This window comes from Octopus sinensis, linkage group LG9, assembly GCF_006345805.1.
Source record: "Octopus sinensis linkage group LG9, ASM634580v1, whole genome shotgun sequence".
Classification (NCBI taxonomy): Eukaryota; Metazoa; Mollusca; class Cephalopoda; order Octopoda; family Octopodidae; genus Octopus; species Octopus sinensis.
Window position 1 is genome coordinate 14,562,306 of NC_043005.1, and position 19,648 is coordinate 14,581,953.

Sequence of the window (19,648 nt, forward strand, 5' to 3'; positions counted from 1 at the left end):
TACATATATATATACATGTATGTGTGTATAAAAGTGAAGGTGGGAAGGTATTAGTTGTGTAACAATAGTAGGGCTCCCCCAATTAAATCAGTACCTTAGTAATTATTTAGTTCGGAGCGATGTGAACGGTGCCTAATACATAATTGTATATAATGTAAGTTTAAATATTACTCTTTTACTCTTTTACTTGTTTCAGTCATTTGACTGCGGCCATGCTGGAGCACCGCCTTTAGTCGAACAAATCGACCCCGGGACTTATTCTTTTGTAAGCCCAGTACTTATTCTATCGGTCTCTTTTGCCGAACCGCTAAGTAACGGGGGACATAAACACACCAGCATCGGTTGTCAAGCAATGCTAGGAGACAAACACAGACACACAAACATACACACGCATATATATATATATAATATATTATATATATATATATATTACATATATACGACGGGCTTCTTTCAGTTTCCGTCTACCAAATCCACTCACAAGGCTTTGGTCGGCCCGAGGCTATAGTAGAAGACACTTGCCCAAGGTGTCACGCAGTGGGACTGAACCCGGAACCATGTGGTTGGTAGACAGGCTACTTACCACACAGCCACTCCTGCGCCTATAAGATTCTTTGCCTTGACCCACCCCCCATATTTAAATTTTGCTATAAACATCTTCGCCTCTCGTGGTTAGATTTCGGTCACCTGTATCCATTCTCCATTCGTCCCCTTCTAATTTAGATGTCACTACCATTATGCACTCTTACTTTCATTCCTCGCATGCAATATATGAGGTGCCTCTACTTTTTTTTCCCTTGTGTTTGCTTGAACGATTGCTTCTACAATAATCAGAAAGTATAAATTGTTATATGTAATCGCTAAGCAAACTGAAACTTGATATTTGTTTACTTTCGAAATCTTGTTTTCTTTCTGCAAGTTATGTGGATATTAATCATACGACAGTTCCCTATTCCACAATGTGGTGAGTTGTAAGTTAAACGAAAAATGATATGCTACAGAAATACATTAACACACATAGAAATATAACATTTCCATTTAAATTCACATATTGCTGTCAATAATAACACTGAGCATGTTATAAGGTGGCGAGTTAGCAGAGCTGTTAGAGTGTTGGATAGAATATTTCGCGATATTTGTTCTGACTCTCAACGCTCTGAGTTCAAATCCCACGAAGATCAACTAACTATATCTTTCGTCGTTTCGAGTCTGATCAAAATGTAGATCTACGACGGAAGATTGCGAGAACGGTTAGTTCGCCTTACAGGATTCTTCTCATTAGCTGTTCCGGTTCTTTGAAGTGATACTAGTTCCGAACTTCATCGGTTCTGCATGGTGATGAATTTGATACGAGATGACCTGAATTCTTAGGCAACAGGCAGTCTAGCAAACTAGAAAACCTCACTCAAGTTTACACTTGCAGTGGAGACATATGACCAGTCCTGGTCGACGGGGACCCGATATCATAAAACTGATCACTAATGTAGAGAAAAATATTCTTTTTGTTTGTTTGTTTGTATTTGTTAACTTTTTAATTAACTGTGTATCAAATATTTCCCCTGATTATGTACAGAATAGGAGAACAACAGATGATTATTGAATGTATCTCAGTTTACCTACTCTTGTTTCCTTAGATGATTAGGGTGGAGTAAATTCTTAGATATGCACCATAAGAAAAACTTACCTTGTTCTACGCTATTATTCAACAGTATTGGATTTCCACTCCAAGATTTAACTCGACCTTGCGAATCAAATTCAACTTTTAAGCGTCCTAGATATTTTCCGTAAGCGAATTCTTGGACGACCAGGACTTTTTCACCGCCCTTCTGTGTAATTACTTCCGGGTAGCTCCCTTCAGGTTTCTCAATTGATGGTGGATCGCCTAAACAAATGTAAAGAAAACATTAAAATCTACGTAGCTATCACGTCATGTTTTACTGTTGTTTTGGGGCCATTTGCCTATGCATACAGGTCTCCTTGTACCAACGAAATCGGGGAGACATTTGATCACAGACATTCCAACCATGACATAATGTGTCTTGGACAACATTTATCCAATAGGAAGTGTAGTAATTAAAACAAGCGCAATGGATAAAGTTACTCTGAAAAAAGTAAATAAACAGACGTTTTGGACATAAGCCTTTTATCAAAGAAGAGACGAGAATGTCCCGTGTTCCGGATTAATTTCACCTGCAGTATCTGAAACCCTCTCTTTCTTTTCCTCAGTAAAATGTTTGTCCCTCAAACATCAAGCTTTTATCATTCGCCACGATAGCTACGCTGATATTAACAACTGTACTTTTGCCTAGATTAATAGTTGCAAAATCAGGCCCTCGACACTTCTCTGATATTCGATTTTACATTTATCTAAGAGACCTGCTTTCTAAACAATATGATGTGAATTGAAGGAGACATGGTTATTACTTCTAGCAAGTCGTTCGACCATATAAGGGTTCTCTCTCTAGTTTGAATTATTTTTGCAGTGATGTAAATTAACAATTAATGTAAGATAATAATAACATAGACCAAATAAATTCATTAATTCTACTTAAGAGTTTATATCAAGTATTTCACTTTGAAATAGCTTCCCAGAAAGCTCAAATAGAGGAATAGGATGCATGTTAGTCGTACACGGACGGTTCCATGTCGAATGTACTTAAACTTCAACGACGAAATTGATATAGCTCTAGGTACATACCACAGGGGATGTAAACTGATGTATTCAAAATTGTTTTGAGTGATTCCGTTGTAAGTGCCAGTTTCAATTGTTGTCACGAAATCTGCTACCACTCTATACGGAGTATGAAAGTTACACCCCTCATACGCTTAAAACCAAAGAAAATCAGATATGAGTGCCACTGTTAAAAATCACTGGAAATCTACTCTGATTATAATTTTGGTTAAAAAGTTTTAAAGAGAACTTAAATCTGTTAAAACATGTCTCTTAGAGTCGGTCAATTTGATATAAAACCAAATATGTATAAGGAATGACATTGAACATTTTGGATATCTTTTACTTGGGCTTGATATCATGACACTCCCACATTCCTGATCCTGCGATCAATATTGGTTTTCGATAACTTGTGTTGTCTTGTCTCTGGGTCATGTTAGTAGAATTTGTATATCATTTACTCAGATTTTATAAGTCTGTAGAGTTAACTCAAATTAGTCATTTAATGATGTGTTTTTGGCAATAAGTTTGAGTAAAAGAAAATCGTAAATCACTTTATTACAAATGATATGATCAAATGCGTACACTTTTCAAATAATTATTGGAATAAAAAAAACAACAACCTCTACACTCTGGAATCAGAGTGTCTTTCTTGAGAAATATGCATAATTCTTATTATATCGAAAATGCACGAGACAAAATTATATTAAAATTTGAACACTTCGGTTCACAAATCAGCTTTCTCTCTGAGAGTTGTATTATTTTACACCAATAATAACCCATGGTGGATTAAACGTTGAATGTTGATGCTAGTTAAATTGATCTCTCTTTCAAGCCGCGGTACCTATTTTTCGTAACGAGTCTGGTTGTGAGTGTGTGAATAGCGTATGCTCGAAGGTTTACCTTAGATTTGATTCTTATACTATCATTCTGAAGTATTTCTGTTAAGGAATTAATGGAGTCAACGCTGGCACCATTGTGCAAATTAGAATAATTTAATTCTACCTGAAACTGTGTATAACTTGTTACTTGCTACTATTTTCCATTTAACTTTACTTCGGAGTATACTTTTCATAGTTAACTTTAAAAAATGTGCATTTCTTTAAAAACGCAGTCCCATAATTTTACTTTACACATTTACAATTATTATAGCCGGATGGACACACACACACACACACACACACACACACACACACACAATATATATATATATATATATCACGTGATCACGTGACCGACCAGGCTATCAGATGTTGCTACACATCGCTGGTCACAATGCGCTTCGCATTGTTTTAGCCTTCAAATGACGCCACCCCGCTGGCTAAGCGAGCAGGCCATATATACATACATATATATATATATATATATATATATATATATATATAGAATACTACATATATATATATATATATTATATATATATATATATAATATATATATATATATATATATATATATATATATATATATATATATATTATAGATAAAATATTGTGAATTGAAGAAATGGAGCTGAACGAAGATTGAACAGAAATCGTTTTATTTCATTCTACACGTGTTTCGAAAGGCACAATTTACCAAAATCCGATTGAATAATGAGACCATATTGTGTCTTTCTCTTCAGGAAGAAATAGGAAATCCGTTGGAAAAAACAAAAACAGAACAGAGGCGGAGCAAAACAAATCGAACTAGGCTCCTGTTTTCTGCTGTGATTTTTGCTACCAAGGTATCGGTTAAACTTTTGATTAATCTGCTACAAGATTATTCATCTTACTATTTCACATAATATATATATATATATATATATATATATATATATGTATGTATGTATGTATGTATGTATGGTTGTGTACATACGTACCTATATATACTCTTTTACTCTTTTACTTGTTTCTGTCATTTGACTGTGGCCATGCTGGAGCACGTCTTTAGTCGAGCAAATCGACCCCAGGACTTATTCTATGTAAGCCTAGTACTTATTCTATTGCTAAGTTACGGGGACATAAACACACCAGCATCGGTTGTCAAGCGATGTTGCGGGGACAAACATGTATATATATATATATTCATATATATGACGGGCTTCTTTCAGTTTCCGTCTACCAAATCCACTCACACGAGGCTATAGTAGAAGACACTAGCCCAAGGTGCCACGCAGTGGGACTGAACCCGGAACCATGCGGTTGGTAAGCAAGCTACATACCACACAGCCACTCCTGCGCCTATGGGTCCAGTAGGGGTATATATATTATATATCATATGCATATGTGTGGGCGTGTGTGTTTGTATGCATATATATATATATATATATATGTGCCTGTGCGTGTCTGTGTATATATATGTGTGTGAATATATATATATGTGTGTGTATGTGTGTATACATACATACATACATTGCATATACTTATATTTCATATTGTCCAAAGAAAAATAGAAAGCGACTGCTCAAACTGATCAGTCTGATACGGATTGATTTGTGACAGTTAACGATTATGGGTTTGAAATGCAATAGATATTATGACGGGATGATAAGTGTTCGCACGTGGAAGGTTTGAGTGGCTGTTTCAGTAGGATAGGCTCAGAAACGACACGGCATTGGCTTGAGTTTGAGATTACAGTATGTTGAATTATGTGATCTATAACCCGTATATGTATAGCATATGCTTCGTCTCAGATATGCGACCAATACTCCAATTTAAGCAACAACTCTGACTGGTGTGTGTGTGCTTGTGTGTGTGTGTGTGTTGTGTGTGTGTGTGTGTGTGTGTGTGTGTGTGTGTGTGTGTGTGTGTGTGTGTGTGTGTGTGTGTGTTATGTGTGCGTTCTGAGTGTGTGAGTGTGAGGTCATTTGTGAGGTCGTTCATGGATGTTACTGGTGACATGGAATTGTGCAACCTGTTGTTTGGTCGAATCGTTGGAGTCTAAGCCGGGTACCCAACTATGCTATGTCAGGCGATGAGGGTTGCTAGAAACCCAGCAGGACTAAAAACAAGGCCTATCGAAAGGACGGATGAACCTAGTATAGGTTCAACGACTATCTAGGAATAGCGCGGGTCCTCAGAAATTCTGGTTTGGTGTCTGGCGTGCTGAATGACCACTGGCGGTGAGGCACCCCTTAACCTTTGATAAAACATGTCTCTTGGAGTCGGTCACTTTGATATAAAACCAAATATGTATAAGGAATGGCATTGAACATTTTGGATATCTTTTACTTGGGCTTGATATCATGACACTCCCACATTCCTGATCCTGCGATCAATATTGGTTTTCGATAACTTGTGTTGTCTTGTCTCTGGGTCATGTTAGTAGAATGGAGAGGGTCTGTGAGGTGTTGTGCAAGCCTTACTGTACCCAAAATTTTGGTTTGTGCAATAGCCGGTGAGGAAACAAACTGATATTTGGTGGAATGTGGGTGGGGGGACACCGCGGCGAGCATGGAAGCTGCGGGCGCGAACTCGAGGGAAGCCGACTGCTGGTGCAATAACCTCATGCACAGGCGTTGCTGGCATTTTGCATGGGAAATGGTCAGTGATGGTCCTCCTCGCTCACGGGTGAACAGCCACCATGTATTTGTGCATGTATGTATGTATGTATGTATGTATGTATGCATGTATGTATGTGTGCGAGTATGTATGTATGTATGTATGTATGTATGTATGTATGTATGGATGGATGGATGGATGTATGTATGCATACATATATGTAAATAATATATTTATGTACACGCACACATATATACATGCATATATATTTGCATATACATACACACACATATATATATATAAATATACATATATATATGTATATAACATATTTATATACATACATATATAAGTATATATATGCATACACACACCCACTCTTACACACACACACGGGTACACATATTCATACGTACATACACACATAGACACATACCTCAGTAGATGTTTGAACACTTAATATTTTTCTGTTTATATCGTTTCTGAGATATCCTGCCCTTTTTATAGCCTCCCATTGGGAATATTGATATTTTCAATCGGTTGAAGTTATATACTCTCTCTTTTACTCTTTTACTTGTTTCAGTCATTTGACTGCGGCCATGCTGGAGCACCGCCTTTAGTCGAGCAAATCGACCCCGGGACTTATTCTTTGTAAGCCCAGTACTTATTCTATCGGTCCCTTTTGCCGAACCGCTAAGTGACGGGGACATAAACACACCAGCATCGGTTGTCAAGCAATGCTAGGGGGACAAACACAGACACACAAACATATACACACACACTTATATATATATACATATATACGACAGGCTTCTTTCAGTTTCCGTCTACCAAATCCACTCACAAGGCATTGGTCGGCCCGGGGCTATAGCAGAAGACACTTGCCCAAGATGCCACGCAGTGGGACTGAACCCGAACCATGTGGTTGGTTAGCAAGCTACTTACCACACAGCCACTCCTGCGCTTATATGGAGATTTTATTATTTTATTTTATTCCTTATTCAACAGAATTGAAACCGAATCGCTGACGCAACATACCGAGAGTTCGATACCTTCTTTACTGGCCACATGATGTAAATTGATCCCAATAGTGGTGATTGGGAGAATCGGTATTGAGCTGTATTAACCAAAGTGTGGTAACTAATTATACCTCTTTATTATTGTTCAGATGAAATATGTACAATGAAGTTTGTTTATTCGTCTACACAACTTGTATATTTTTACTTGGTTGAGTTTACCTCTCAGAGCAAATCCTGGTAACAAATACAATGAAACTAGTCAGAACGATCCTGTTTCTTAGCTTTTGATAGCCGTCTGGTTAAGCCACAGTGCAATCAGGAGTAATTTTGCGATGAGACTGAATATATCTCTTTTACTCTTTTACTTGTTTCAGTCATTTGACTGCGGCCATGCTGGAGCACCGCCTCCAGTCGAGCAAATCGACCCCGGGACTTATTCTTTGTAAGCCCAGTACTTATTCTATCGGTCTCTTTTGCCGAACCGCTAAGTTACGGGGACGTAAACACACCAGCATCGGTTGTCAAGCAATGCTAGGGGGACAAACACACACACAAACACACACACGCATATATATATATATATGTATACATATATACGACAGGCTTCTTGCAGTTTCCGTCTACCAAATCCACTCACAAGGCATTGGTCGGCCCGGGGCTATAGCAGAAGACACTTGCCCAAGATGCCACGCAGTGGGACTGAACCCGGAACCATGTGGTTGGTTAGCAAGCTACTTACCACACAGCCACTCCTGCGCCTAGGTAAATATGTTTAAATATTTTGATATGCTACCAAATATTTTCACATAACCTTTGATATTTGGGTACACAAATAATTAACGTCATGCTGTCGACCGCGTATCATTGTGTAAAATATGATGTGTCATTCATAGCTTTGCTTACATTTTCATATGTGAATTTTCTTTACTGGCTCGCGGTGTGTCAGAAGAGTAAAGAAAACGCATTTTGATGAAGAATAAATTCGACGAAGCTAATTGGTTGAATTTTTTCATCATTGGTTGACAGTATTGTAGAGACAGTAACTTAACCATCTTTGCTGTGTCTAGGCTGTTTCCAGAAGCAAATACCTAGCCTAAGATACACGTACCCCCTTCTCACTCATGCATCCACCTGGAACAAAAAGACAAGCCAATACATTCGCAGCATCCATGGAACCGCTAGGAATGCCATATCTTGGTTAAGTATAGCCGTTCATATCTACTTTAAGGCCCTCCCTCCTGATTTTCTGTAGGGGTTTACTCCCTTACAGCGAGATTAAATATATATTTATGAAACAAATATCACTCTGTATACAGACTTATTCTGAAAGTATCAATAGAGTTCGAGAAAACACAGTGATTTCTATTGAGAGTCAATGGATATAAAGAATATATTTATGTATAAAGACCACATACCATTGTAGAGAAAGGTGTTAGTGTGACCACCGATTACAATATCAACACCTTCCACTTCTCGTGCAATTTTCTTATCCATTTCAATTCCTGCGTGACCTAAAGCTATGATACGGTTGACACCTTCTTTCTGAAGTTCCTTCACCTGCTGTCTTACGCTTTCCATTTCATCCAAAAATACAACTGGATCTACAAAAAAAAAGAAGAAAATATAAATAAAATTATTTAGTGAATAAATGAGGATTTCCAGCATAAATAAAAAAAACCCCTCACAATTTAAGGAGAGACGAGAGAGTTGGTTAGCTTGACTCCTCTATTTGACTGGTACTTTATATTCATCGTTCTGGAAGGGGCAGAATACAAAGTATACTCTTACTCTTTTACTCTTTTACTTGTTTCAGTCATTTGACTGCGGCCATGCTGGAGCGCCACCTTTTTAGTCGAGCAAATCGACCCCAGGACTTATTCTCTGTAAGCCTAGTACTTATTCTATCGGTCTCTTTTGCCGAACCGCTAAGTTACGGGGACGTAAACACACCAGCATCAGTTGTCAAGCGATGTTGGGGGGACACACACAGACACACACAGAGACACAGACACACACAGAGACACAGACACACACACACACACACACACACACACACACACACACACACACATATATATCTATATATCTATATATATATATATATATATATATATATATACGACGGGCTTCTTTCAGTTTCCGTCTACCAAATCCACTCACAAAGCTTTGGTCGGCCCGAGGCTATAGTAGAAGACACTTGCCCAAGTTGCCACGCAGAGGGACTGAACCCGGAACCATGTGGTTGGTAAGCAAGCGACTTACCACACAGCCACTCCTACGCCTATATATTTCGATTCAATTCGAATTGAGAACGTAATTCTATAAGTAATTTGGTAAAATGAAACGAAAAGCCAATTCACCTGCAATAACAAACGAAGTAGGATTTAGTGGGAGGAGTATGGAAAAGAGAAGTTACCACGGTTGTGATAGCTCAAGTAATAAAAGCAGCAGCTGACCAACTGGGGAGGAGTGCACATCATCCCAGGAAATAACCAAGACAATATAAAAAAGAACTGGAAGAGCCCTAGCCATACGTAAAATACCTCGCAATTGGTTCAAGTATTTGAAGCGTACAGAGTGTTGGTAAAAATATTTAGAAAGATACTGATAGAAAGGTAAAAGAGATTTGACTACTTACTGAGGATGAAAACCATTTTAGTTCCTGTGACTAAGTAAATAGTAAACCTTAGAAACTGAAGCTTTGTTACAGTTTACAAAGCCTTGAAAGTTTGATACCACATGAGATAATTAGATACCACGAAAAAAAAACATTTCCTGAAGAACAGGCATGTAGTAAGGAGTCATATGGCTATAAAGGTCAATTATTGATCATCGGAGGTTATTCGCATGGCATTGGTTGATTACGTGAAGGCTACACCTGTTTCTTAGAACATCAATAATGAGCAGATACATTAAACTTGAACAGCCTACAAACAATCCTGCAAATACATATAAGGGAGTTATAAAACACTAACCCTTCCTTAAATTCTGACTATAACATATCGTGGTGATTGATTCAGACTAGACCCTGATGCAAATGCTATGGGCGGATTAATACTACAGAGATTAGAAAACTGCGCTTATGCAATCTTGAAGAGAGGGAAATTAACGCTAATGTCATGTTAGGTAAAGGGCTGTGTGGTAAGTAGCTTGCTAACCAACCACATGGTTCCGGGTTCAGTCCCACTGCGTGGCATCTTGGGCAAGTGTCTTTTGCTATAGCCCCGGGCCGACCAATGTCCTGTGAGTGGATTTGGTAGACGGAAACTGAAAGAAGCCTGTCGTATATATGTATATATATATATGTGTGTGTATGTGTGTGTGTTTGTGTGTCTGTGTTTGTCCCCCTAGCATTGCTTGACAACCGATGCTGGTGTGTTTACGTCCCCGCCAATAGCGGTTCGGCAAAAGAGACCGATAGAATAAGTACTGGGCTTACAAAGAATAAGTCCCGGGGTCGATTTGCTCGACTGGAGGTGGTGCTCCAGCATGGCTGCAGTGAAATGACTGAAACAAGTAAAAGAGTAAAAAGAGTAATCGGAGAATTAGACGTAACACAAAGTTACAAATGCTTGAGAATCAATGAACTTGTCTGAGTACGACGCGTAAATTAATTGATAAATATACTAAATGCAAAAACAGGCATCAGTATTCTAGCTATGCCAATAATAAATTATGTTAAGTTCTCAGCTGGGCGCTTAATAAATTAGCAATACTAGACGGAAACGACATTGATAACATTGATGACAACACTTAGAATGAGCGTGCTTAGGAATATCACATATCATCTGGCATTAGAAATATTTACCACGTAAATACCACGTATAGCGTGGAGGCGCAATGGCCCAGTGGTTAGGGCAGCGGACTCGCGGTCATAAGATCGCGGTTTCGATTCCCAGACCTGGCGTTGTGAGTGTTTATTGAGTGGAAACACCTAAAAGCTCCACGAGGCTCCGGCAGGGGATGGTGGTGATCCCTGCTGTACTCTTTCACCACAACTTTCTCTCACTCTTACTTCCTGTTTCTGTTGTACCTGTATTTCAAAGGGCCGGCCTTGTCACTCTCTGTGTCACGCTGAATATCCCCGAGAACTACGTAAAGGGTACACGTGTGTGTGGAGTGCTCAGCCACTTACACGTTAATTTCACGAGCAGGCTGTTCCGTTGATTCGGATCAACCGGAACCCTCATCGTTGTAACCGACGGAGTGCTTCCATCCACCACGTATAACAGAGAAATAAATACCACATAAATACCACGTATAACAGAAATAAAGACCTTCTGGTGCAAGAAATTAATTTGAATGGACATCAGGAACACAAGGAATATGAAATTATTTGCAATTCCATACAGTACCGCCGTAAACAGTATCTGAACGTATATTTTATGTTTGATAGCAATAATGTTTTGAATAATAAACATGCTCTTGCATACTGGACTGATTCATTAACATGATGTATGATGTCTTAAATAATTTTATTCTAATTAAGATAAAAATTGTCCAAACACCTATATTGATATATTAAAAATACATATAAAAATTTATGAATATTAAACATACATAGGCGCAGGAGTGGCTGTGTGGTAAGTAGCTTGCTAACCAGCCACATGGTTCCGGGTTCAGTCCCACTGCGTGGCATCTTGGGCAAGTGTCTTCTGCTATAGCCCCGGGCCGACCAATGCCTTGTGAGTGGATTTGGTAGACGGAAACTGAAAGAAGCCTGTCGTATATATGTATATATATATATGTGTGTGTGTGTGTTTGTCCCCCTAGAATTGCTTAACAACCGATGCTGGTGTGTTTACGTCCCCGTCACTTAGCGGTTCGGCAAAAGTACTGGGCTTACAAAGAATAAGTCCCGGGGTCGATTTGTTCGACTAAAGGCGGTGCTCCAGCATGGCCGCAGTCAAATGACTGAAACAAGTAAATGAGTAAATGAGATACAGTAATAATATAATGAAGTATAGGATTGTACATAAAAACGCTATATTACAAAGAAGAGAAAATAATAGGCGTCGAAAAAATATCTTAGGTTACGTATTATTTATTTTAACATGTAACCTAAAATATTTTTCGAAGCTTCACTATACATATTTTTCCTTTTTATAAAATGCCCTTTTTATCTACAATCCTATACTTCATTATATTTTTACTATGTTTCTATATTCATATATTTATATGTCTATATATGTTTTTAATATTCAGGAGTGGTTGTGTGGTAAGTAGCTTGTTTACCAATCACATGGTTCCGAGAGTAATTTGCGATTTTACGTTTATCGACCAGGTCTATTTTGCTCGGGGTCGATTCAATCCTACGATATCCATTGTCATGAACCACTGTTAAAAACCAATAATTCTACACAAAAGGCAAGAAATTTGCCCGATAGAGCGACGGGCAAAATGTCTGTTGTTATTTAGTCTTTGTGTCCTTTTACCTTCGAATGGTAGGTAGAAGTGGGACATCTCGTCAGGTCAAAATTTGACTGTCCCTATGAATATAACTTTACTTCTAAAATCTGATTTTGCAAGGAACGACTTTGTTGTTCATCATTTTTTTATGTCTGATAATATTAAAATCAATAAAACTCAGTACCAGTTTAAAATTGCGATCGATATATTCGATTGCTCTCCACCCACCTAAATTTCTGTTTTACATTACAAATATTGATTTCTAAGCTGCATTCCACAAGTTCCGTTATGACAATAAGTCCACATCAGCAAGAGATCAATCAGTCTCAAAACCTGACATGCCGAAATTACTTATTCTACAGCAGAGTGAAATATCTTTCAACCTTATAGGTAAGATTTTTTTTTATTTGAGCGCTGACGGAAACGAAATGCCATCATAAAAGAGTAGAATATTTTCGAAAAATTTATTAAAAAAAACAAAAAAACATTAGGAATAGGAAGTACTGTTAGATCCCTACTCTCTGTTCTTTTAACTTTTGAAGGACCTATACAATACTAGCTTGTTATTTAAAGCCCCACAGTTGTGCGATAGTGTACCCAAAAACTTAAGAAAAATTGCTCTAGTATTCTCCTATATTTAAAAGGCATCTCGATGCATTTTTCTCAAATGTCCCAGGTTAGCTTCTGTAAAAAGCTACATTGAAAGTAGATCCAAAGGCGGATGGGGATAGTCTCTATGTTGACATTCGACTTACTAGAAATAACAACTAAATATTTCTCAGAGTTTCCTTTACCGTATGAAAAACTGCAGGACACATTTAATGATGCAACCATCGATTAATGAAAAAATGCAAGATGGTCATAACTGGAATGTCTTTAATCACAGGCCCGCTCAGTCAGAGCTGGTTTAGTCCTAAACAAGAGCAAAATCAGACCAGTCCTCACTAGTTCTTTGATCGACCTATCTGAGATACCATACATACTGAAAGACCAAACGAAAACATTGGATTCTTGAACAGGCTCAACAACGACAAAAAAGGCATAAATTATTCAACTGTGGAAGTAAAGGCCCACGATGACCTCAGCTGTGGTAGTCAAAACAGACGAAAGACTAAAAGAAATAGGAAGTAAATATATTATAGTGGTGGTTATAAAACTGGTGTGATACGCTTTAACACGTTGAAAAATGGGGAAAATCTAAGGAAAGAGAACTACGATCCCGATCAATCATTGGTGATTGATTATATCCAATCTGGAATGCATAATGCAAGAGTTTAATTGTGCAATTTGCACTCACCATTCCAGCAGAATAGTAACTGGCTGCATTAATATACTCTATATTACAGTGAGTGTATGTCAACATACATACGTACATACGTATCTATGTCTGACTATATATATATATATATATATATATATGTATGTATGCATGTTTGTATGTATGTGTGTATGTATGTATGTATGTATGTATGTATGTATGTATGTATGTATGTATGTATGTATGTATGTAATGCATGTATGTATGCATGCATTCATGTATGTATGTATGTATGTATGTATGTATGCATTCATGTATGTATGTATGTATGTATATATGTATGCATGCATGCATATATGTATGTATGTATGTATGTATGTATGTATGTATGTATGTATGTATGTATGTATGTATGTATGTATACATGGACATATATTTATAAATATTAACTTCTATAAGGAAAAAGTTGATGAAGACTGGCTGACATTAGTGCATATGTACTCTACAGGTGATGACCAGATGAATTCTTTTCTCAAAAGCTGATAGATCTTGATAGCATTGTCATTACAGGCACTGTTGTTTAGAACACAGGCCTTAGACAAATGGCAAGAGTCATTACTGTAGACCAAGGGTCGCTAAAGGGGTCCGAGAGATCCCCTTGGGTTCGGTGAGCAATTACAAGGGGGTCGATGATAACCAAGGGATCGAATGGGGGTCGGCGTGCGAAAGACCAGCTCACCCAGATGAACTGCTTGAAATACTTAGTCAACGCCATGAAACGTGGAAAAACATGATATAATTTTCACTGCAACGAGAAGTCTGCTGTTGCTAACGTTCGAGGCCTGATGTCGCAATCTGTATCGCAATCGAAGATTGAGAGGTGTGATTGACGGGACGCGGACTGTCAAGTGCTTGCTTATAGAAATTGCCTGAACCCGGGGGAACGAGGTGATTTGAGACTGAAACTGACCAACATTCAGCTTGATATCAATGACTTGATTCAGGATCACCGTGCTCATACCTCACATTAATATTGTCAATCTCAATAAAAGATATTCCAGCAATATGATGCGTTTTTCACGTTTTCTAACCGTGAAAACAATTTCATAAAAATTGAAAGTTTAATGCTGTATACTCGTACATGTAGTTTTAAATGTAAAAAGTGTGTAATTTTCAATAACATTTCTTAATTTGTTGTACATGTAATTTTTAGCTAACATTTTAATTGCCAGCATCAGTACTCGGTATGCATTTAAGATATGGTAAGGTAGGGTAAGGTATTAAGATATTTTAAATGAGGAGGGCGGTCGATGCAGAAGGAGAACTGGCTGAAGGGGGTCGATGCGGAAGGAGAAGTGGCTAAAGGGGGTCGATGGTCGAAAATGTTTGGCGACCCCTGCTGTAGACTATAGATTTGTACTTCCTCACCGATCAAAAAGATGAAAGATAAATTTGACCTCGACAAGATTTAAGGTCAGAGAGCAAAGGTATTCTGTCTAGAGTCCTAACACCTCATTAAAAGATTACTTATGCGCGTTATTGATGACATGTAACTCGGTACGACGCAAAGTACAGGAATGTATGTTTTTAACATACGATTTTTACAGCAAGAATATTGCAAACACCCACACACAAACACACACGCACGCGCACGCATAGATAAATATGTATATGAATGCATGTATGTGTGTGTGTATATAACGTGGTCGACCTGAATATCGGATGTTGTTATACATCGTTAGTCACAATGCACTTTGTATCGTTTTAGTTTTTGAATGATGCTATCCCGCTGGCTAAGCAAGCAGACCAACATTCTCCCTGATCGGAGGACTAGTCCATCGCAGGGATACCCTTTTACATCTGAGTGAACTGGAGCAATGTGAAATGAAGTGTTTTACCCGGTCCGGGAATCGAACCCATGATCTTGTGATCGTGAGTACAACAACTCCCTAATCACATTTTCTAACCGTGAAAACAATTTCATAAAGATTGAAAGTTTAATACTGTTTAATACTGTTTAACACTGTCACCATGGTAGATCGTTAGCCACTACACACATTTTTTTCTCCCCTTGTTTCTCTCCTTGTTTTTTTTCTGTGTACCTTTCTGTAGAAGAGCGTAGGCTCGAAACGTAAAAGATTTTTTCTTTCCCTGAGTGTTATACTAATACATCTGTTTGTCTTGTACACCACCTGTCTTCGTCTTTTGTTTTTTTTCGTAAACTTTCCCTATATTTAATACTGTATACTAGTACATGCAGTTTTGGTGTAAAAAGTGACCTTCTTCAATAGAATTTCTTAACTTTCAATAGGACATTAAATTTGATGGTACAAACAGAAATTGAATTCAATGCGTAAAAGCAAATATGCATATAAAAAATTTAACTGCAAAGCTATGTAAGTGACTCAAGGGAGGAGTGTTTCATTCAATGTCATTATCAGGTTTGATCAGTGTAACGCACGAAGTTCTCCGTCCTAAAGTCTATTACAGCTAAATAATATGAGCGAGTGTATGCGTTGTATGTGGTTGGGCGCGCGTGTAGAATAGCAGACGTATTAATTTGAGATAAAGTAAATAACAAAATAGAAGGTAAACATTTCAAAAACAACATCGATTTTCCAGTAACTTTGGTTCCAATGCTTTTCCGAATTACCAATTTTTTTTTTCCAAACTATGGATCAGCACACTCTAAATTAAACAAATATTAAATTTTCTTAAATAATTAAGTGACATACAAGTGACTGTACATTAGTGTAAATGATACAAGTTTGTTAATACTGTACAGTGCACAAATACCTTAGTCTGGCGGCCGCGGGAATTTGAAATTCCTGGTCGTAAATTAGTGTGGATTATAAGGGGTTCCGGATAATTGGTGTCCAGAAAGTTGGTGTTGCACCTGTACCTTATTTAAAATGAGACCTACGCAACTCACACTCACGTAATCGGTTGATACGTGGTTCGATGTCAGTCAATAGTCTTGTCATTTAAGGTAATAAATTAGTTGTAATAATATCTTTATATATAAAACTAAAGTTGTGTGTCTGTCTCCTACGATTTAGATTCCTAACTACTCCCACATTTTGCGGTGCAGTTTAACCAAAACCGGGTATCTTATAGTCGTGATTCATATCGAGCCCTTCTGGGTATTAGCGCGCGTCCACGATGAGTTTACAATTTTTAAAAAAATTACCATCATTTTTTTCCATTTTAATGCATTTTTTCACTATCATATAAGGGAAGTAACTCTCTAAAAATGTCTACGATGAGTCAACGATTTAAAAAAAAATTTACCATAATTTTTTTTCCATTTTTAATGCATTTTTTTGCTATGTTTTGGCTATAACTCTCTAAAAATGCTTATGTAGTTATTTCCCTTACAAACCCGAGCAACGCCGGGCGATACTGCTAGTTCTATATGAAAGAGAAAGGCGTTTTACTGAATTAGTAGAGCGTCTCTATTAATGATCTATTGCATTTTGTTATGATTTTACATTATGAATTCAAGTCCCGGCGTTGTCAGCTTCTGTTCCAGCCAAATGTTGTTTCAACTTTTGGCAAAAGGCCATCGATACTTGTGGAGAAGGGTAAATTGATTACATCGACCACTGTACTTTACTTTACCAACCCTGAAAAGATGAAAAATAAAGTTGACCCTTATAGGATTAGAACTCAGAATGGAAAAAAAACAGAAGAAATGCTGTGAAGCAGTTCGGCCGACACGCTAACGATTCTGCAAGCTCGCCGCCTTGTACCGGTCAAATGTTGACTTGTGTTTGCATTAATATCGGATGGGATGGAAGCACTCCGTCGGTTACGACGACGAGGGTTCCGGTTGATCCGAATCAACGGAACAGCCTGCTCGGTGAAATTAACGTGTAAGTGGCTGAGCACTCCACAGACACGTGTACCCTTAACGTAGTTATCGGGGATATTCAGCGTGACACAGAGAGTGACAAGGCCGGCCCTTTGAAATACAGGTACAACAGAAACAGGAAGTAAGAGTGAGAGAAAGTTGTGGTGAAAGAGTACAGCAAGGATCACCACCATCCCCTGCCGGAGCCTCGTGGAGCTTTAGGTGTTTTCGCTCAATAAACACTCACAACGCCCGGTCTTGGAATCGAAACCGCGATCCTATGACCACGAGTCCGCTGCCTAACCACTAGGCCATTGCGCCTCCACGCATTAATATTATGAGTCTGATGTATTAGCATAAACATCAAACGCCTTTTGTTCATGTTCTTGGGATTAATTCCCTTCGCTAGCATCGAATTGTCTTCAACCAGAAATAGTTTGTTCTACCCATATGAAGTGGCTGGTGAGTCATCAGTGAAGCAAGTGAAATATTTGCGGAGAACAGAAACACTGCTATGTAGCAGTTAAACATTTTCACAACGAAGTTGGAGAAAGTAGAGCTAAAAAAACTTATAAGGTAAATGGTAATGTCTTCGGGCAAAATATAGCTAAGTCGGTTCGACATCTGCTCGTGGATTGCTTCATCGTCGTCTCAAATCAGTGCGTCTGATGCCTAATATTTATATTAATATCACGACATATATATTCTTTTATCCTTTTATATGTTTCAGTCATTTGACTGCGGCCTTGCTGGAGCACCATCTTTTTAGTCGAACAACTTGACTCCTGGACTTATTCTTTGCAAGCCTAGTACTTATTCTATCGGTCTCTTTGCCGAACCGCTAAGTTACGGGGACGTAAGCACACCAACATCGGTTGTCAAGTAATGACGGGGGTGGGACAAATATAGACATACAAACATATACGCACACACATATGTATATACGACAGGCTTCTTTTAGTTTCCCTCTGCCAAATCCACTCACAAGGCTTTGGTCAGCCCGAGGCTATAAGAGAAGACACTTGCCCAAGGTGCCACGCAGTGGGACTGAACCCGGAACCATGTGGTTGGTAAGCAAGCTACTTATCACACAACCACTTCTACGCCTATAAAGCTTGACAATTTAGTAACAATAATAGTTTTCCTTTTTGGTAAAACAAGATTTACATCCAGTTTTATTCAGCAGTTAATTACTTCTTTTCGATTCTGCACCTACATATGTTTCTGCAGCAATTAAATACACACACACACGCACACACATATATATATATCATAATAATATAACTAAGAAAGCCTTCTGGTTTGTTTATATATATACATATATATATATATATATAATATATATATATATATATATATATATATATATAATATATATATACATACATATATATATATATATATATATATACACACATACATATACCGTAAATCCTCGAGTATAATCCGCCCTTGAGTATAATACGCAGGGGAATACGTCTGAATAAACATTGCCGGACAGCAAATAGAGACTCGGACATTGCCTAGGAAATATTTTTCATTTTTAACCTCGTATATAGTACGCACTAGGGATTTTGACCTATAAATTTTAGGAAAAATGCAGATTATACTCGAGGATTACGGTATATATATTTTATACACCACACACACACACACATATATATATATATATAGACACATATATATATATATATATATATATATATATATATATATTATATATATATATATATGTACATAGACATAGGGATCTACTGCCCCATGTACGTGGGGGTGGACGCGAGTGCAGGTGTATACATATTCCTGCCCACACGCATAGGGATTCACTTCGTCTTGTAAATGCGTGTAAGTGCGAATGTGCCTATATGAACGCATGAGAGTGTATGTATGTACGTACGCGTGCGCGTCGGTTCGTGTACCCAACTACATGCGCCTTTTTCCATATACATCTGTATA

At 37.9% G+C, this 19,648-nt stretch overlaps 1 protein-coding gene across 1 annotated transcript in view; it reads right to left on the minus strand.

Moving 5' to 3' along the window:
* The window catches only part of LOC115215794 (5'-nucleotidase-like), a 63,504-nt gene that overhangs the window by 38,408 nt on the left and 5,448 nt on the right, over positions 1-19,648 (minus strand). The window contains exons 4-5 of the mRNA XM_029785094.2: positions 8,588-8,773; positions 1,685-1,882 (exon numbers count right to left, since the gene is read on the minus strand). Of these exons, the coding sequence (XP_029640954.1) occupies positions 1,685-1,882; positions 8,588-8,773 (384 nt within the window). The remainder of the gene's footprint in view (positions 1-1,684; positions 1,883-8,587; positions 8,774-19,648) is intronic.